At 35.8% G+C, this 17,430-nt stretch overlaps 1 protein-coding gene across 1 annotated transcript; it reads left to right on the top strand.

Moving 5' to 3' along the window:
- Positions 1-6,333: 6,333 nt before the first annotated feature.
- Positions 6,334-17,061, top strand: LOC113234257 (zinc finger protein 23-like). The gene is made up of 11 exons (XM_026469556.1): positions 6,334-6,438; positions 7,857-7,982; positions 8,250-8,513; positions 8,823-9,266; positions 10,328-10,434; positions 11,057-11,153; positions 12,014-12,129; positions 12,884-12,995; positions 13,794-13,895; positions 15,190-15,321; positions 16,639-17,061. Exons 1-11 carry the CDS (start codon positions 6,334-6,336, stop codon positions 16,741-16,743), a joined length of 1,710 nt encoding a protein of 569 aa, XP_026325341.1. The 3' UTR covers positions 16,744-17,061.
- The last annotated feature ends 369 nt before the right edge of the window (positions 17,062-17,430 follow it).

The following is a 17,430-nucleotide window of genomic DNA, read 5'->3' as shown; positions in this document are numbered from 1 at the left end:
AAAAAAAAGTAAGATGCATCAAAGTCTATATATCAGCCCGTTGCACCAAGTACCAAGTGCATCAAAGTCTATCGTCAAGTTTTAATATCAAAAACCTTTTCCACGCAAGCGTGCAAAAAACGTTTTCACGCGCAGATTTCCGAGCTAATGAGGTAAAAAAATAGATTAATTTGCACCATGTAATAATCGCGACAACGTAAGAACTCTATTTATAGATACCCCAGTGGACACTGAAGAGTCCTAGGGCGGTAAGAGCCTCGAAACTACTTGAGAGGCGTTGATCGTGTCCATGGGGAGCTATCGTATTTGAGAAAAAAAAAACCTGAATTATCTATAAATAAACTACACTACATTTATTATTATACATAATTTCGTTCCTTGTAATTTTTTGTGTCAAGTTAATATAAAAAATATGTGTTTTCGATTATTTTTGTGGTGGTCGGCGTTGAAATTTTTTTATCTTGCCTAAGTGAGCGGTGAGCCAAAAAGTTTGAGAACCTATGCTTTGAGGAAACGTATCTATTCAGAATTTTTTAGATATTCTTTTTACAAAAGCTTGTACAAGATACAACGCTTTACCACTAGCAGTAGGCATTGCGGGCACGTGCGTTTTGAGCGCGGATTAGCTTTATCTGGACATGACCTAAGGGTGCGTTGCCACTGAAGCTAGCTGACCGTGAAAGTGTGAAGTTTTTGGAAAATTAAAGCTTCAGTGAAACAGCACCTTTGGTATTGTTATATATTTTGTGAAATTTTAATTGTTAAAGGCAATTGCGGACTATTTTTATGTCACTTTCAAATACAATTAACGCCTTAAAACTTAACTATTTACTTATCATAAGGATCTTACTAAGATATTCAATGCTGTAGCGCATGATTCTTAAAAAAAGCTTAAATAATTTGAGATCTTCAAAAATATAAACAATCGTGTGAAGTGAATAATTAAAAGAAAAAAAAACAAAAAAGTGATAAACTAAAAACAAGAAAATGATGAAAAAATATTAAGAATATAAGTATTAAGAAGTCCCAAAAAATTACTTATGATTATGACCTAAATAATAAATACATTAAATTGTTAATGGTAAATTTGATGTTTTCAATTGTATTGATGTCTCTTTATCTGTTACAAATATGATTCTGGGAAGCTTAGAGAGACCGTTTTGAAAATAAAGCAAAAGAAACAAAGGTATTTAAAAGATAGAGACATTGACCTACCAGATAGATATAGTAAAATGACAAGTCAAAAAGCTTGTAAGTGGCTAAAACGCAAAGTGCGAAAAGCCAATAAAAAACAAGGAAACAATGACGTTTAGTGGGTTGTCAGTTTTTGTAGAAAATTTCCTTAACACCATGGAATAAACAAATTAGTGGATATGGTATCAAAGCCGTTGTCACCAAACGCACACACTTGTAAACTAAATCATACTTTACGGACTATGATACCATAGTCTTGATTAGATACAATTATGAAAAAAAATTAGACAAACTGTTTGACCAACCTTTACATACAAAAATGAACCTTATTTCAATCCAGTAACATTGACTATTATTTGTTAACGCCTAATCTGTTTATACTGCGTCGTATTCTATAAAATGAACTAGTTTTGGATTTTAGTTATTCAACACTAGACTAGATGGCACTATATTCAAAAGTTCTTATGGCAATTAATTTAAAGCAAGAAATCTTATAAACATCAGTGAGAGCTATGACGAAAGGAAAGCCCACTTCACACTTGTACTAGTTTGTTTATCCCAAAACTGACTCACTCAGTCGTCAAGGTACACACATGATTTTTTAAATTTTTGGGTATTTATTTAAAAAAATCTACAACTTAATAATTTCAGTTATCAATCATATTTCTCTCTGGAAATATGCGGAGACTAAATAATAACAGTGACAAGATGAGTCAAAATTATCACTTCTTTTTGGCTGACTTTACTTAAGTGAGTTCATTCAGAACTGAAACGAGCACCGAGCTATTCAATAAATATGGCAACGTTATTATTACATTAATACTTGTCATTTTATTACGTCTAATTAATATAAATTATCATTAATAGTGGCTGTTTTGTCTTCATTTTAAAAAGTAATTTAATGAGCAACCGTACATCACTATATTAAACCATTCAAGTTCCGTTTCTCTGTTCCATTATTTAAATACCCAATCTAACTTTCTTTTTTATGTAACGTTAAGCAATATTTAAAAATGTACTATTAATATATATTCTTAAAACTTTCCTCTTGCTTAGAGACGCTAGCGCCTTACTCCCCATACTATTCTTGCATATTAATGGCTATCCCTATCCTATATTGTACCCTATTACAAAGCGAAACATTTACGATGCTGCATCCTGGATGCTAGTAAGAGACACCTGTTTCTCCATCAGCTGCATTGTAGGATCGTCAATGTATCGGTTTGAATTTCTTAACTATTTTAATATTTATGCAAAACTATAAAAAAGAAATTAAACCATTTTTACGATTTAAACTGCATATAATATTTGTTCTTTTTTTCTAACGTTTCAGGCTTTTTATAGGTACCACAGTCACGGTCAACTGTGAACGAAACGTTGGTTTGCTTAAAAAAAACAAATGTACGCGATTTAGAACGGAAAAAATGGTTTCATTTCCAGTGTGTAACAATTGTTAAAACCTAAGAACTCGATATACAAATGAAAGTTTCTTGTTGAAATTTTAAAACTAAATGTTAAATAAAAAATACTTATGAAAATGAAATGCCAATATTCTATATTACTTACCTACATAGATATACACATACAGAAATATGTACTGTTAAATATAAAGTGTGTAAAAGAAAAAACTTAATAATTTTTATTCATTGCTTGTTATGTCTAACCTGTTCGTATGTGAACTCACTGCTTCTATGCAACCCGAGGCCAGCTGGTGCATTTAGTTGTGTATTTTTGACACAGTCAGTGGTCACTTTGACTCTTTAGGGTTGGTTTACGTCGGAGAACCACTCACAACACAACAGTTGGACATATCAAGGCAACAAACCGTTAAGGTTGAACTTTTGAAAATCAACCATTGTAAAAATAAACAATATTACGAACTACATTTATTTTAATCAAATAATACGAACTGTACATATCCTACATTGCAACCTCATGACGAACGAATGTATTATTATTATTACCTATTTCTAAACAAGGATTAATGTAAAATTGTATTATTAATGAAATTGCATACATAGATTCTATTGAATTTCTCTAAACCTATTTTTAATAAGGAATGGCACTTGCCCTTAGAAAAATTTTAAATTTTAAGTCGAGTTGCTAGTTGATTGTGATTAGTCAAAATTTAAATATTTTGTGCTTGGTGGAATTTAGATAGTTATTATTTATTTTAAATCCTTTTAAAATTACTTAACACTGTGACAGGAAACATTTTCTGATAAAAGAAGTCTGTCAGCAAAAACCAACTTTAGAGACAGCGACGTCAAACTTGTCACAGGTTCTATAAACAGCAAAAATAGCTATAACTCTGTGGCAAAATGGTCTGGATTTCTTGAGCTCGAGATTCCTTGGTTTATCGTAGACCTAAAATTATATTATAGACAATGTGAGAAGTACATATACACATTGAAATACCTTTTAAAAGAAAACATTTTCCCAATGAAAATAATAATTATGTCACTTTTTCTAAGACCTTAGAAAAGGCAAGATTCCACTGAGCACGTTTAGGTATTAGGAACTGTGGATCACTTCAAGGCAATACTTGTTCATAAGACTTTAGACTTATTAAGACTTCTTCTTCATATATAAAATTAACTTATTCTCTATCCTAATAAGAAAATTTTATTTAAAAAGGAAGCCACAAAAATTTATTGTAATATTATAAAAATTGAGGAAACTGCGCCAGGGACCATAATGTAGAACTAAAAGGAAAAGCCTTTAACATGGTTACCTCGTCTATAATACCCAAACGAAAACGTAATATGTGAAACAATCGCAACAATTTATCATCTTTATACATGTATTTATCAAAGTGCCTGTACTTAAGAACAGACGAATTTTATTTTGAGACAATCCACTTTTTAAATACGCTCATAGATATCGCTGTTGGTTTTTTTACAATTTTTATTTAGTTTTTTAAGAAACATCGACTAAATTTTATTTAATAGAGTTTCTTAATACTATCTGGGATTACATTACAAATACAAATACAAATACATATAAAATACATTATATTTGGTTAACATTTTTTCTTTAAGTTGAAATTTATAAATTGAATTATTTTTGAGCAAGTTAATCGCTTATAACGGTTTGGCCCTAACCTGTACATGTTGATATCATTTTGTGGCTTTCTAAATCCTTAACTCAGCCTTAACTCGTTTTAGAATAGATAATCATTTTACAAATATATTCATTCTGTAGCTCTCGTATCATTAATTATTTATCCAAGTGCTACATTCGCTATCCTACATGTTCGGTAACATAATTTTCGGAGTTTCAAAATGACAAAATAACTTTTAAGAATATTTTCCTGTACCTACAAACTATTAAAATTATAAAACGGATTGTGAAATAAAAATACTCGATCTGGTGAGTAAGAATCCAGTAGATTTCATTGTGATGGGATTATGTATTAGATATCGTACATCACATTGTAAGGAAGTGAATGTCACACTTGAAATTAATAAAACTATTGGTATTATTAGTGGTATGAGCGACCAATCACCTCTACTCGTGTGTGAGTGTGACCTTCAGTGTAGCCTGGTAGTGGGGTTTCGTTTATCAATCGATTCGGTTCCTTAAACTAAAAAATCATGTCGATGTTTTAATTTCGAATCCTGTTCCAGAAAAATATTACAGTCAAATTAATGTAGGTGGCGGCACATCAAGCTACGCATTCACAGCTCTTATTTCATTGCTCTGCAACTCTCAACAAAAGTGTATAGTACGATGTGCTGTTGTCTGTACCTAATTTTAAATTATATTCACAACTTGGTAACCGGATTTCCACCTTTCAAAGTATTTTAAAAATAAGTTGTACCTAATAGAAAAAATCAATTGCAGGTATATTATAGTGTAGTCATCATCACTACCAGGTTAAATACACTATCTACAAATAAAAATTGTTTTATTTATTCCCCGCCTTTTTACAAAAGCTTTATACTTGTGACAATATACTACGTTACCCGTCATCCTCATTCGTCTCTATTCTATCAAACACCTTCTTATGACCCACATTACACAAGTTATATTGTAGGTAAATTTTTATCAAAAGCGCACTCACTTATCCATGATGTATTTCAAATTGATAATTTACAATTTCAATTTTTTTATTCACTAATCTTTAATTTAAAGTATACAATATGTACGTACACTCAAAAGCACATTAAGTTTTTATAATAAGCGTCATAGAGTTCAGTCTAACTTAGAATCAAGAATACACTCTTGATTTCCTACCAACGCCGGTCTGATTAATAAGTTTCTTTTTAATTAAATTCAAAACAATTAATTAACGCTAATGGATTCGTTGTCCTCGAACTTGTCAAGCTTACCAAGTAATGAACTTTTTAATAATTGCCGCCTATCTAGTCTAATCGTTTTACGGGTTTAAAATTGATGTTAGGAATCACACCACCCTGCACAGCACTCGTTAGCACTCTATCCTATACTTATTAATTGCAGAGTACAGCGTGCTAATGCGCGCTAAGCTAAGTTTATGCGCAAGCCGTACTGGGGGCCTACCACAACCTTTTAAACAATATTACTTTAACCTTACATTGACTTTTAGTACCATAACGCGCTTAAAGTAAGCTTATTGTAATGTTAAAACTATGATGTTTTTGGCAGCTTTGTGACTATTCATTCACTCAGTTCGTACTACGACGCGACTTTAACATTAAAGTAATATTGTTCTTATGTCCAATTTAACCATCTTAAAATAGTTACACGGATGCAATGGAAACAATATTATTTTCGTCATGCAAACAGTGCATACCTATTTGTATGTACACACGCCAGCATATCAAGCTACACATTGACGTATCTTCTTCCGTTGCACTGGAGGCGATTTTCGAACAAAAATGTGTATATAGCCTGATGTGCCGTTGTCCGTACGTATTTCCCACTTACAGGATTAAAAAATTTCAAAGAAAATATTTTTAAGTAGCAACACTCACAAAATGTCAAACTAACTTGTCTAACTTCCAAATTGACAAAAAGGACGCTATAATACATATTTGTTGACAGTTTTGTGAATGAAAGAAAAAATATTGTAAAAATCAATAGAATGCTGTAAATATTTACTTAATAATTTGGAAACTTGTGTAAGCAATTGTAATAAATCATTCCAAAAGTAAAATGGTTGAATTATGCACTTCTTGCCTCTGCTCTGACAGAAATTTGTACATTCTCGAAGAGACTGAGTTTTACCACATTTATACTCAAATTTTGAATGAAGCCTCCGTAAGTAATAGCATATTCTTGTTTCTAAAGTCGACGTCGCTGTGTCTAATGTATTCGTGCACAATTTGTTGCAAATCTTGAAGATATAATGACTATGACAAATGTGATCGTACGTGTTTTAGTATAGTCTGTTCCAGTCCATTTTGAACAAAAAGTAAATAAACGTGTTTGGTTAAAATTCTAAAGCAATCACTCAATAAATCGAATAAGTAACAGTTTCACGTATATTTCGAAGATTTCGACTTGATGCATCATCACTTTTTCCAACAATATTCATTTGAATAGCATCGTAAAATCGTATTTGAAAAATAGTAGTCCAAAAGTGAGGTTATTATTCATCTATACTTGTCCATAGTTGCATAGTGCTGTTGGAAAAAAACATTCAATGCAATAAATTAAAGTTGAGTAATCAATTATTAAATCAAACATTTCAATTGCAATGAAGGAGGATTTAAATTGAAATTTTAAATGTAGGTTATGTAAGGAAAACCGCTAGTATGACTTAATTGAACAAATTGATTCATTCAATTAATTAATTGATTTGTAGTTGGCGTTACAATTGGCCATCACTAAACCGTCTGTGGTCGGGTCAGTGACTTGTTTGTTTACTTTTAGTTCAAAATGGATTGTAATGAAGTATAGATACATGATTATATCAGTGACCTCGCAGGTGAATACATTCTCTCTTTTCTCTCTTTACACTCGTAGCAATAGACCTCCTTGCGTAAGAGTTTGTCCAGGAAAATACTACCGTACTTATATTACCGTGCCCATGCCGTCAAGGAGTAATGTAAGCATTACTGCGTACAGGTTTTATAGATTAGGAAAGCACGGCATTTAGTTGTTGCAAAATTTTATAAATAATGCAAAAAATGTAAATGTTAGTATATGAAAAAGCAGCACGAGCAGGGCGTGTCGCGGCAGCGGCCGGCAAGTGCCAGAAGTGAAATTGTTTGTGTTTCCGAAATTATGTTAAATCCAAGATTAAAATTATATTGAAATCAATTACAATTTTGAAATTTTGCTCAGTTTCAAGGTTAGATTTGGTTTGTCATATAACTCAGGAAGGGCGGGTTCTGTAACACCTCACTCACAGGGGACGCTCAGGAAGGAGGGCCCCTCACCCCCATGGAGAGAATCAATTACAATATTGTGTTTTTGCTTAGTTTTGAGGTTAAATTTGCTTTGTCATATATCTCAGGAAGAGGGTTTCCGTAACTCCCCGGTCACAGGGGGTCCTCCTTTGTTTTGAAATGGTTTGTCAGAGTGCTTTATTTCGAGACTAATTTGGTAGGATTAACCAGTGTACCCTTATTGCGTCTTTGATGAACGAGAATGTGACAAAAGGCGTACTTCATAAAATTAGCAGCAAAATTATAATATATTTTTTTAAACACTGTTTTGTGGGTAACATGCAGGTCTACGATGTGTCCCAATTTTGCGTCAGAATCTGCTGGGAATGCCATGCCCTGCTGCGCCGCTTCCAAAGGTTCAAGCTCCATGCTCAACACTGTTACCATGTGCTGCTGCAGCATGTACAGCAGGTCAGTTGTATTATCAAATAGAGATATAATTTATTAAAAATAATTAACTACTTTTTGTCTACCAAATATTGAAAAGATGCTGCAAATGCAAGTAAACATTGAAACAATGCATCTGAAGCATAAGTAGTGCTTTACTTAAGTCTACTTTTAGGAAAAGGTCCAGGAAATAACAACCTACATTGTAGCGGCTTAACATTCTGTAGAGCTGTTTAAAAAGGCTATTGCACTTGTGCATTGCTTTCAATTAACCAATGAATACAATTTCAGAACACAACTCCAGTCCCCAACCCCCCACACTTGGTCACTTGCCACCTGGACCCTTTCAGTTGCCCACAGTATATCAAGCACGAGCTTGATGAACATCTGGATGAACAGCTGGGCCAAAACCTGGAACAACCTTTAGGGCAACACCTGCACCTCGACCTAGCTACAGATGTAGACTCGGTGAAGGTAGAGGAACATTGTGAACCAGAGACCTTTGTCAAGGAGATTAGTGTTCTACGGAGAAAGAAACGGGAAATTAAGAATAAGGTAAACATGTTGCACTTACTTATTAGGCTAACCAACCATTACACTACCATCCTTCTAAAACGGTGACAAACATACAAAATCTCCTTAGTCACAAAGATCATGCCCTGCCTCAATGCTGCATCACAAACATGAACTGAGCCAGCCTTTGCTTTTCCCATCCATCCAAAACGTGACAGCAGACTCGAGTGAAATAATGCAGGACCTTGAAATGGACATTTAGTTTTTAGGGCTTGTTGTCCTCAGTGTCTGAATTGTTTTTCAGTCTGGACATCAAAAATTGCAAATAAAACATTTGTTTCCATTCTACAGGCTCCAAAAGGAAAGATAAAGAAACCCAAAACTAAGAGCACAGTGAAACTCAAAAAGAAATCGAAAAAATCACTCTCCGACGATTCAGACAATAACTATTCCGATAATAACTTAGCTTTAGAATACGACATTAACGAAAAGGTAAAAACTCCCGATACTGCAGATGAAATTAAGTTTGAAATTGATGTGACTGATGTAGAATTTATAAAACCCTCCAAAAATCTGAATAACCGAAGTGCAAATTTGAAAAATCAGTCTAAAACTTTGAGAAGCCTTTCTAAAGCTGTAAAAAACCGATCTGAAGTTAAAGTACAGACTGAAAGTTCCAAAGAAACAGAAAAATCAGATATTGGTGACAAGAAAAATTTTAAATGTGCAAAGTGTGATAGTAGATTTAGTGTTAAGAGTGATTTAGAAACCCATGTTATGGCACAACATGCTAAGGTGAGTTGGTTTTCATACCAATAATTATTTATTTATTTTCTCCCAACTTACAAGGTTATTTATCTATCGAAATACGTACTGACTAATGAATTTATTATTATTATTATTATTATTAGGGTGGCTTCATTCGGGGCATATGCAGCTCCTCGTCATTGTGACCATCAACTGATCTATTATGATCACCACTATTCGACAGCATTGAAGAACTGAAGGACTTTCCTGGCTCTTGACAGATTTTATGTCCTCTTGTTGTGGCATGTGCCTTCCCAATATGGAGCTTCGTACGCCCATCAGGCAACAAGCAGCATTGGGTGATAAGATGAACAAGAGTTTCATCCGGCTCATGGCAGAATCTATGCTCTCTCTTCTTAACAGAATGTCCTGTTAAGACTAGCGAGCATTTTGAGGCCATTCCTGCCCAATGACAGAGCCTCTCTACAGTGTTTGGCACTGTAGGCAGATGTCAGGACTCTTGAATGCTTGCGAGTCCCTTGCTCAGTATGTTATTCCTATAAAGGGTTCGGGTGCAATAAACCCTAGCACCAGCCTTCGCAAGTTCATCTGCTGCATCATCAGAGTGGCCTGGTACCCAGCACTGGACCACTTTATTCCTTTCTCTGAGAGCATTCGGTATAGTCACACAGTTCTCTATAATCCTCGATGTTTGGGTGACTGAGGTTAGTGCATGTAGAGCGACTTGACTATCTGAGTTTATGTAAACATACTTGTTAATGTAGCCACTCTTCAGGTTAAAATGTGCACAAGCAATTGTAGAGTACATTTCTGCCTGTGAGATAGAGGAGTGTCGTCCCAAGTTCAGTTTATAGCTGAGCCTGCGTCTCGCTCCGTATATACCACAGCCTACGTTGAATCCCATCTTAGATCTATCGATATACCAATGGAAGGCTACCATCCTTCCAAGTGAGACTTAGTTTCCCAGTCTTCCCTGGTTGGAGAATTTCCAACTCCAAATCTGGTAGAGTTTCTCAAAGTTTTTTTTAAACAATTAGAAAGGATTCCCAGAGAGTTTAAAAGTGAATGCAATTTGTTGTGTTGGTAAGGTGCCTCCGCCGCCCGCAAAGAACAAGGAGGTGCTGGATGAGAAACCGCAGTGTGGGGAGTGCGGCAAGATCTTCAGCTCAAAGAAGACCTATCGATACCATCTCAAGTATGTTACAATAAACAACACAAATGTCACTAAAACTTCCCACCACACTTGAACTGGTGATGATGGATACTTTAGCAAAAATATATTTTTAAATAAAAATTCGTACAACCCAGTTATTCCAACCGATTCAATTAAAAAATCGATTCTCTTCTTCTTTCTAAGGCTCCATCGACACAAGCGATGATTTCGCCAATGTCAAGTAAAAATGACACACCGCACATATGCAGTAGTTTTATTCAATTAATTAATCGATTTGTAGTTGGCAGTATTGTTGGTCAGTGATCTGTTTGTTTAATTTTTTTGGTACAATGGATTGGAACAGACTATATAAAAGCTGATGATGACTAAATGTCTCATCTGCTTAGTAGTTCCATAGACACTGCGGATAAGAGCTTGCTTCATTGAAATGAACAATTATTTATCAATACCTATTTACTGACTGGCTACAACAAATTGATAAGACGAGGTTTTTGTTTAAATTATGTCTATGATCTAGACGGTTCGATTTGCCTTAATATTGAATCCATCTTAACAATATTATACAACTTGCGTTTGAAATCCATAAACAAAAAATGGCGTGTTGGTGTTGCTGTTAGTAACTATAACCGTTGTTTGTATGCAGTGTGCTGCACAAGGGCCAGAACCGGTACCCGTGTCCTCGGTGCGGGAAGGTGTACCAGTGGAAGTCCAACCTGGGACGTCACATGAGGAGCCACAAGGTCAGACCGCCCTTCTGTTTCTCTTTAGAAGCTGACTTGTAAATTGTGGACAGGCCAGGTCGCAATTGACTTTTAAAATTTAAATTTAACTATGCCACTTTCTATAAAATGTATAACTTTAACTTGATTTCCAAGTTACTTATATATATAAGGAAGAAAAAAACAATGGAAGTACCTTAAGCCTCGATTACAATCAGAACTGCTGTCGTCAAAACTTACACATCCATAATTTCAAACACTAATTAATCTTGATAATGATCAGTCGCAGTTTCAAATTTAAAAGAGATAACAAATTCTGGATTGTTAATATAAGTTCACTTTACCCTGTTGGCATATCAATGAAAGCTGAATAGCTATGCAAGTTGTGAACGTTTTGATTTTATATAGAAATTTCAATCAATGTGCTGCCATCTCGCGGTAAATCGCTGAACGACAACGAAGTCGAAAAGTTTACTAAGTTCTCCAAAACAGAAGCGACCATATTGCAGCAATACGAGGTTTAATTTCGTTTCTTATAACAAATAAAATTGTTACAATAAACAGAAAAGAATTACAAGTGCGATTATCATTTTTGCACTCTAAAGTGCCAAAATAAGGCATTTTTCTACGATTTTGTAGGTTTTGACACGGCCTTAGCGTACAAAGCGAAAATGGCGGACTCAGCTCAAGTATGTGCCACTTCGCGTGCTGTCGCCACACGCGAGACGCTCACTAAGCATTTCAATTGTATTTATTATTCTGTGTATACAACAACACCTCGCGCTAACGGTGAAAGAAAGCATGTGACGAAATCTATATCTCTAGGAATGTTAATCTCCTTCATGCCAAATTATATTAAGTAACACCCAACGGCTGGGCAGGCCCTGGACAGCGGCGAGCTGTACTGCGAGCAGTGCGACAAGCGGTTCGCGTCTGTGGCCACGTACAGGCAGCACCTGCGAATCTCCAGGAGGCACGTCTCGGAGAGCGAATTCAGGTAATCCATTTCTTCATTTGGCATTAAGGAAGTCCCCTCAGAAGAATAAGCTCGGAACTCTACGGGTTGCTTTTCATAAATAAACATTTGTACACATTTTTACAATATTGATTTCAACTATCATAAACCAAGACTATTGTCATCCAAGTACGCAGAAGCTGTATAATAAACCTTTAAAGGCAAAGGTTAAACGGCAAAGTTTGAATATCTACCGAGATCTTATTATAGAAGCGTATATACTTCCTCTTTAATAAATTCGTGACTTCGTAAAGACGACTGTTGAGAACAGCTATAAATATAAATAGTGATAACTATTTTTCATAAAAAGTTTAAGTTAACTATTAAATTTGTCTTGATTGTAGTCTTCTAGCAAGCTAAGCTTAGTTGACTTAAAGTCTGCCTCGGTTTGCTAGTAATCGTCGGTTCGAATCCGGCCGGATCTAAGGATTTTTATCTGAGTTTTCGATCTTTGTATTAATAATTATAACAAATTTACCATTCTTAATGTAAATTAAATTTTCCCCATTTCTCCCATTGCGAAAGAAGGCATGTGCCTAGCTGTGGCACAGTACATAGGCTAAGAATTATTGTATATAATTAGATACAACAGTAGGGGTTATATGTATAATAAAGGAATTATTGAATGTTGTGTCGTCACCTTTATTACGGGTACTTTCAAATTTCAACAACGTTCTGAGCGAGCTCGTACGTCAATCTTGTCTACGTACTACAGCTTAATATTTCCTTTCTAAAGTTTCATGTGCAACGAGTGCGGCAAGAAGTTCGTGAACAAGACCCGCCTCCGCGACCACATCGACTGGGAGCACCTCAACAACATCAAATTCAGGTGTCAGCTGTGTAACAAGGTACGGCCAGCAGGCGACAGGTTAACGTAATACAAATATTATACTACTATTACATTTGTAACTACTGCTACCAGTAGAACTCCTTGGGAAAGGGTCCGTTCAGGGTAGTACTGCCATCTTACCTATTTCTGCCGCCAAGCACTAATGTCAGCATTACTGTGTAAAAATCTTTCATGAGTTACTCGTAGGTGGCGCTTCGGCAAAAAAGCCGTTAAAACCAAAAAGATCTTGAATAATTAATGGATAATTTTCCAGTAGCCATGATAGTTAAAGACTTGCTGAGACGGGTGTCTCATATTTCCACCACATAGAAACAAACATTCGTACTGATCCAAGTTTTCATATGACTTAGATCAATATGCCAGTGTTAAAGCTACACAATCTCTAAAATATCTGTCAGAGAAGGTAACTGCCGTCTTTCGGAACACTCGAATCAATATGTCTGTGATTAACGTCTGTATTTTAAAATAATATAGTTAATAAGTTAAAACATTTCATGTTGTCGAACCACGGAGCGGATTAACACCCCTCTCCTTAGAGCAGCACCGTGCATAGCTGTGGCACTTACAGTAACAAGAATGTGCCAGACAGACACCCTTTACCTAACCTCAAACTAGGTATTTCCCTGTACGATGAGTACCAGAAAAACAGAATTCTCTCTGTGGACTTATGCAAAATATCCAGATGTTAAGATAATTTCCAAAATTCGTTCTACCGGGAATCGTACCCAGGATCTCCTGAACCCGTGCAAACCGTTGGGTTGTCAAAAATAACAAAATAGCCTTTAATGAATTTCAGCCGTTCAAATGCCACACGTCTCTGTACGTGCACCTGCAGAACGTGCACCGCAACAAGGAGAAGAAGGACAACCTCTGCCACGTTTGCGGGAAGTCTTACCAGGTCGGTTGAATTCTAATTGACATTTATTTATGTGCTCAGTGGGTGTGACACGTGGGCCAATAGTATGCGGAGTTCCGCGCACATGAGCTCACGGAACCTCAGTCCGTCAATTCCGCAATACCTCGAAAATCGTAAAAAATGCCTAATTGTGCTACTTTTGAGTTCAAAAATTATAGTAACACCTGTAATAATTATTAATACAAAGATCGAACACTCAGAAAAAATTCCTTCGATCCGGTCGGATTCGAACCGACGTCTTCTTGCATACCGTGCCAGACGCTATACCAACTAAGCCACGGAACGAACCAACGGACCTCACGAATTTTTCTATGTGCTTGCGTCGTGTCTTTGTATTTGGTCTTTCAACGACTTTTTAGCCGTAGCGCCATCTATGAGAAATCTATTACAGATTTATCACCCAGTTAGTACCTTTACAGCTACCAGTCCTGGCGAGAGATGTCGCTATTCACTGTATTAATCAAATTTTTTTTGAATTGATATTCATCGTTCATCGGATCGAAGGAATTTTTTCTGACTGTTCGATCTTTGTATTAATAATTATAACAAACTAGTGGAGTAATTTCACAAAAAATAATTGAATATCAATTCAATAAAAATTTGATTAAACACCTGTAATATTATCCATGGTGGTATTTCGTTATATCATCGTTAAGTTAGTAGCAGTAGAGCTGCCTTTGAAAGAGTTCGCCAAATGAAGTACTGCTTACCTATTGCTGCCGCCAAGCTGTAATGTGAGCATTACTGCGTTCTGGTTTTGAAGGGTAAAGCTGGTGAAATTGGCACCTGGCACTTGACAGCTTGTCTTAGGGTGACGAGCGCAGTGGCAGTGGCCCTGAGATCTTTGCGATTTAAAGCTCTGAATGGCACTGCAACTGTTATGGACAGGCGGGTCGCTTACCATCAGGTACATATTTTATTTTATTTCAATAAATTTTCAATTTTCTGTTTATCGTGATAGATTTTTTATAGGAACCGAAAGAACTGACTGAACCTGGGCCCTGCTGTAATATGGTCGCTTCTTTTTTAGAACGTTGGTTTATTTGAAAAAGCAAATAAATACACGCTATTGAGATCCTAAAAGTAGTGTCCGTTTCAATGTGTAACAATCGCGAAAACTATTTTACAAGGAAAATTATGTATGTTCCAAAATCCAAAACTACTAAAAGAAGATCCAGCGTTCACCGACCCAAAGTACAGCTGCATCCTTCCTCCGCACGTTGGAACGTCGGCACGTGGTTGAATGGATGACAAGTTAACGCCGACTTGTCCACAGAACGCGGCCAAGCTGAAGTACCACATCGTGGCGATGCACACGCAGGACACGCCCTACCGCTGCGCGCATTGCTCTGCGGCTTTCGGCTGGTACTCGAGTCTGTATCGACACGTTCGAGAAGTACACTACAAGGTACTGTTGTCTCCGTTTTACTATTAAACCTTAACCTTAAATTTACCTTTTTAACTTTACCCATTTCAATTTCCTGTTTTCCTATTTCCATTTGTGACTCACCTTTTTCTATTTCCTAATTTTATTTTCTTTAATTACACGTTTCAGTATTTCTGCTGCGCTGATTTCAAATAATGGCGGACTCGGAAAATATTTATGTAATATGTGTTATTTTATTTTAGACTTTATCTTACGTAGCGCCTAATCCAATTGTTGTTTGCTAGGGCAAAAATACCTTGGGGCCAAGGCTGTACATAGTTTAGGTATAGTCCATGTTCATCTGATTACACAGGCCGTGTACTACAAGTGTGTTGTTAACTATAAAATCCTTCAGCACGAGTTCTGTCTTTACTTTTGCTTTAATTTCAAATTAAACTATAATACTACTTCTAAAAAACGGAGTTTATTGAAATCTGTTTCCGGATAACGTGCAAAACCGGATTAATCCCCTAGTTTGCCACCCTTAGATGAGATGGAATATTGTCTTCAAATTTAAAAGGGACCAGTATTGAGGAACCCTCCTTCTAACAAAAGCCGAAGTTATCGACATACGTACAGATAAAAATAGTCCTATTGAGAACCTCCTCCTTTTTTTGAAGTCTGTTAAAAATAGGGAAACAGGGAAATTTAATTTGGGATATAAATGGACCTTAGATTAAAGAGGAGGTTCTCAATTAGACTTGTATTTTTTTTGTGTGTATGTTATGCGATTACTCCGGCAGGATATTTTTAAGTAAATATTCCACATCTAAGGGTGACAAAGTAGGAGATGAATCAGGTTTCGCGCACTTTTTGTTAACGAATGGAAAAAACCTGGCAAATAGATGTACTTGGTACTTGGTGCAACGGGCTGGTTATAGATGTAATTCCAATAAAAAAGCTGATAAGCAAACTTTTGAAGTCCGTTTTTTTGAAAAAAAAGTAATATATTTATTGAGATTTATTTAGTGAAACAACTCCACTAGTTTCGATTATGACTACAAAGAAGGAACACAGAAAAATTTCGCCGGCCCGGTGTCACTTGAACCCACATCCATGTTGCACCGTATCATTGCTCTAACCATCTGTGCCACGGATGCAGTTACCGAGTCGTCGAAATTCTCTCCTGTTTTTTTTTTGTTATAGACTTTGTACTGACTTTTCGGCTTTCGCGCTGCTAGTGACACCTTCTCACTCATGTTCGATGTTTGTATTCGTAATAATAAAAAAGTAATAATTATCATAAGTCATTTTCCTGTTTTCCTATTTCTAGTTTAATTGTTTAATCTTCCATTGCAGATGAAGGTGCAACCGAAGAAGACTAAAAAAGCTAAAAAGCTAGACTTGCCTAGTAATGCGATAATGCCGCAACACATGCCGATGCCGCAGCCCCATCAGCCATGAGCACAGTCCACAGTCAGCAGCACACTCAGCTTAACACTTTGGACCCTTCTTCTAAGGTTGAATTTAAACGGTGCGTGTAAAGTTGTGTATGCTGTTGATTGTACTATGAAAACGTATTTCTGCTCGATGATAGGTGACGGCATCCATTGACCTATGGACGTCAGGTCCGCGATTAAGTGTCCCAACCAAAAGGGCATCAAATCGCAAAAAGAGCACTAAACTCCGTCCAACCATTCATTTAACTTTTGACAGATGCATCCGAAGTTCCGTAATTATTGACATACAACCGTAGACAAAATAATGCAATACTTCCTGGACTCTTATATTATTATTTTAGTGAAGCGACGTGCTCTTTAGCTCCGATATTTGTCGTGCCAACAGATTGTGTAACGAAGATTATTCAAGTTGATTAATTTTGGTACCTGTCTTATAAATTCTTATTGTTTATTATAATGAATCGTCGGATTCTTGTCCATACGAACAGGAATCATCACTTGAATCCTCATTAATATTAATTACTAATTCTTGAGTATACAAATTATCAAACGCAACATAAAGAATCCAATCAGATAATATCTTCTTTTTGAAACCTGCTCAGTCACGATTAAAACTTCTTCATAAATAAAATCGATTGTTATAAAAAAATCGAATCGGAAACGCATTAGGACATCACTAAGTGATTCGAAT

The sequence above is a fragment of the Hyposmocoma kahamanoa genome, unplaced genomic scaffold, assembly GCF_003589595.1.
Source record: "Hyposmocoma kahamanoa isolate Upper Pololo Valley unplaced genomic scaffold, ASM358959v1 82, whole genome shotgun sequence".
NCBI lineage: Eukaryota > Metazoa > Arthropoda > Insecta > Lepidoptera > Cosmopterigidae > Hyposmocoma > Hyposmocoma kahamanoa.
This window is presented reverse-complemented; position numbering and strand designations above follow the sequence as displayed.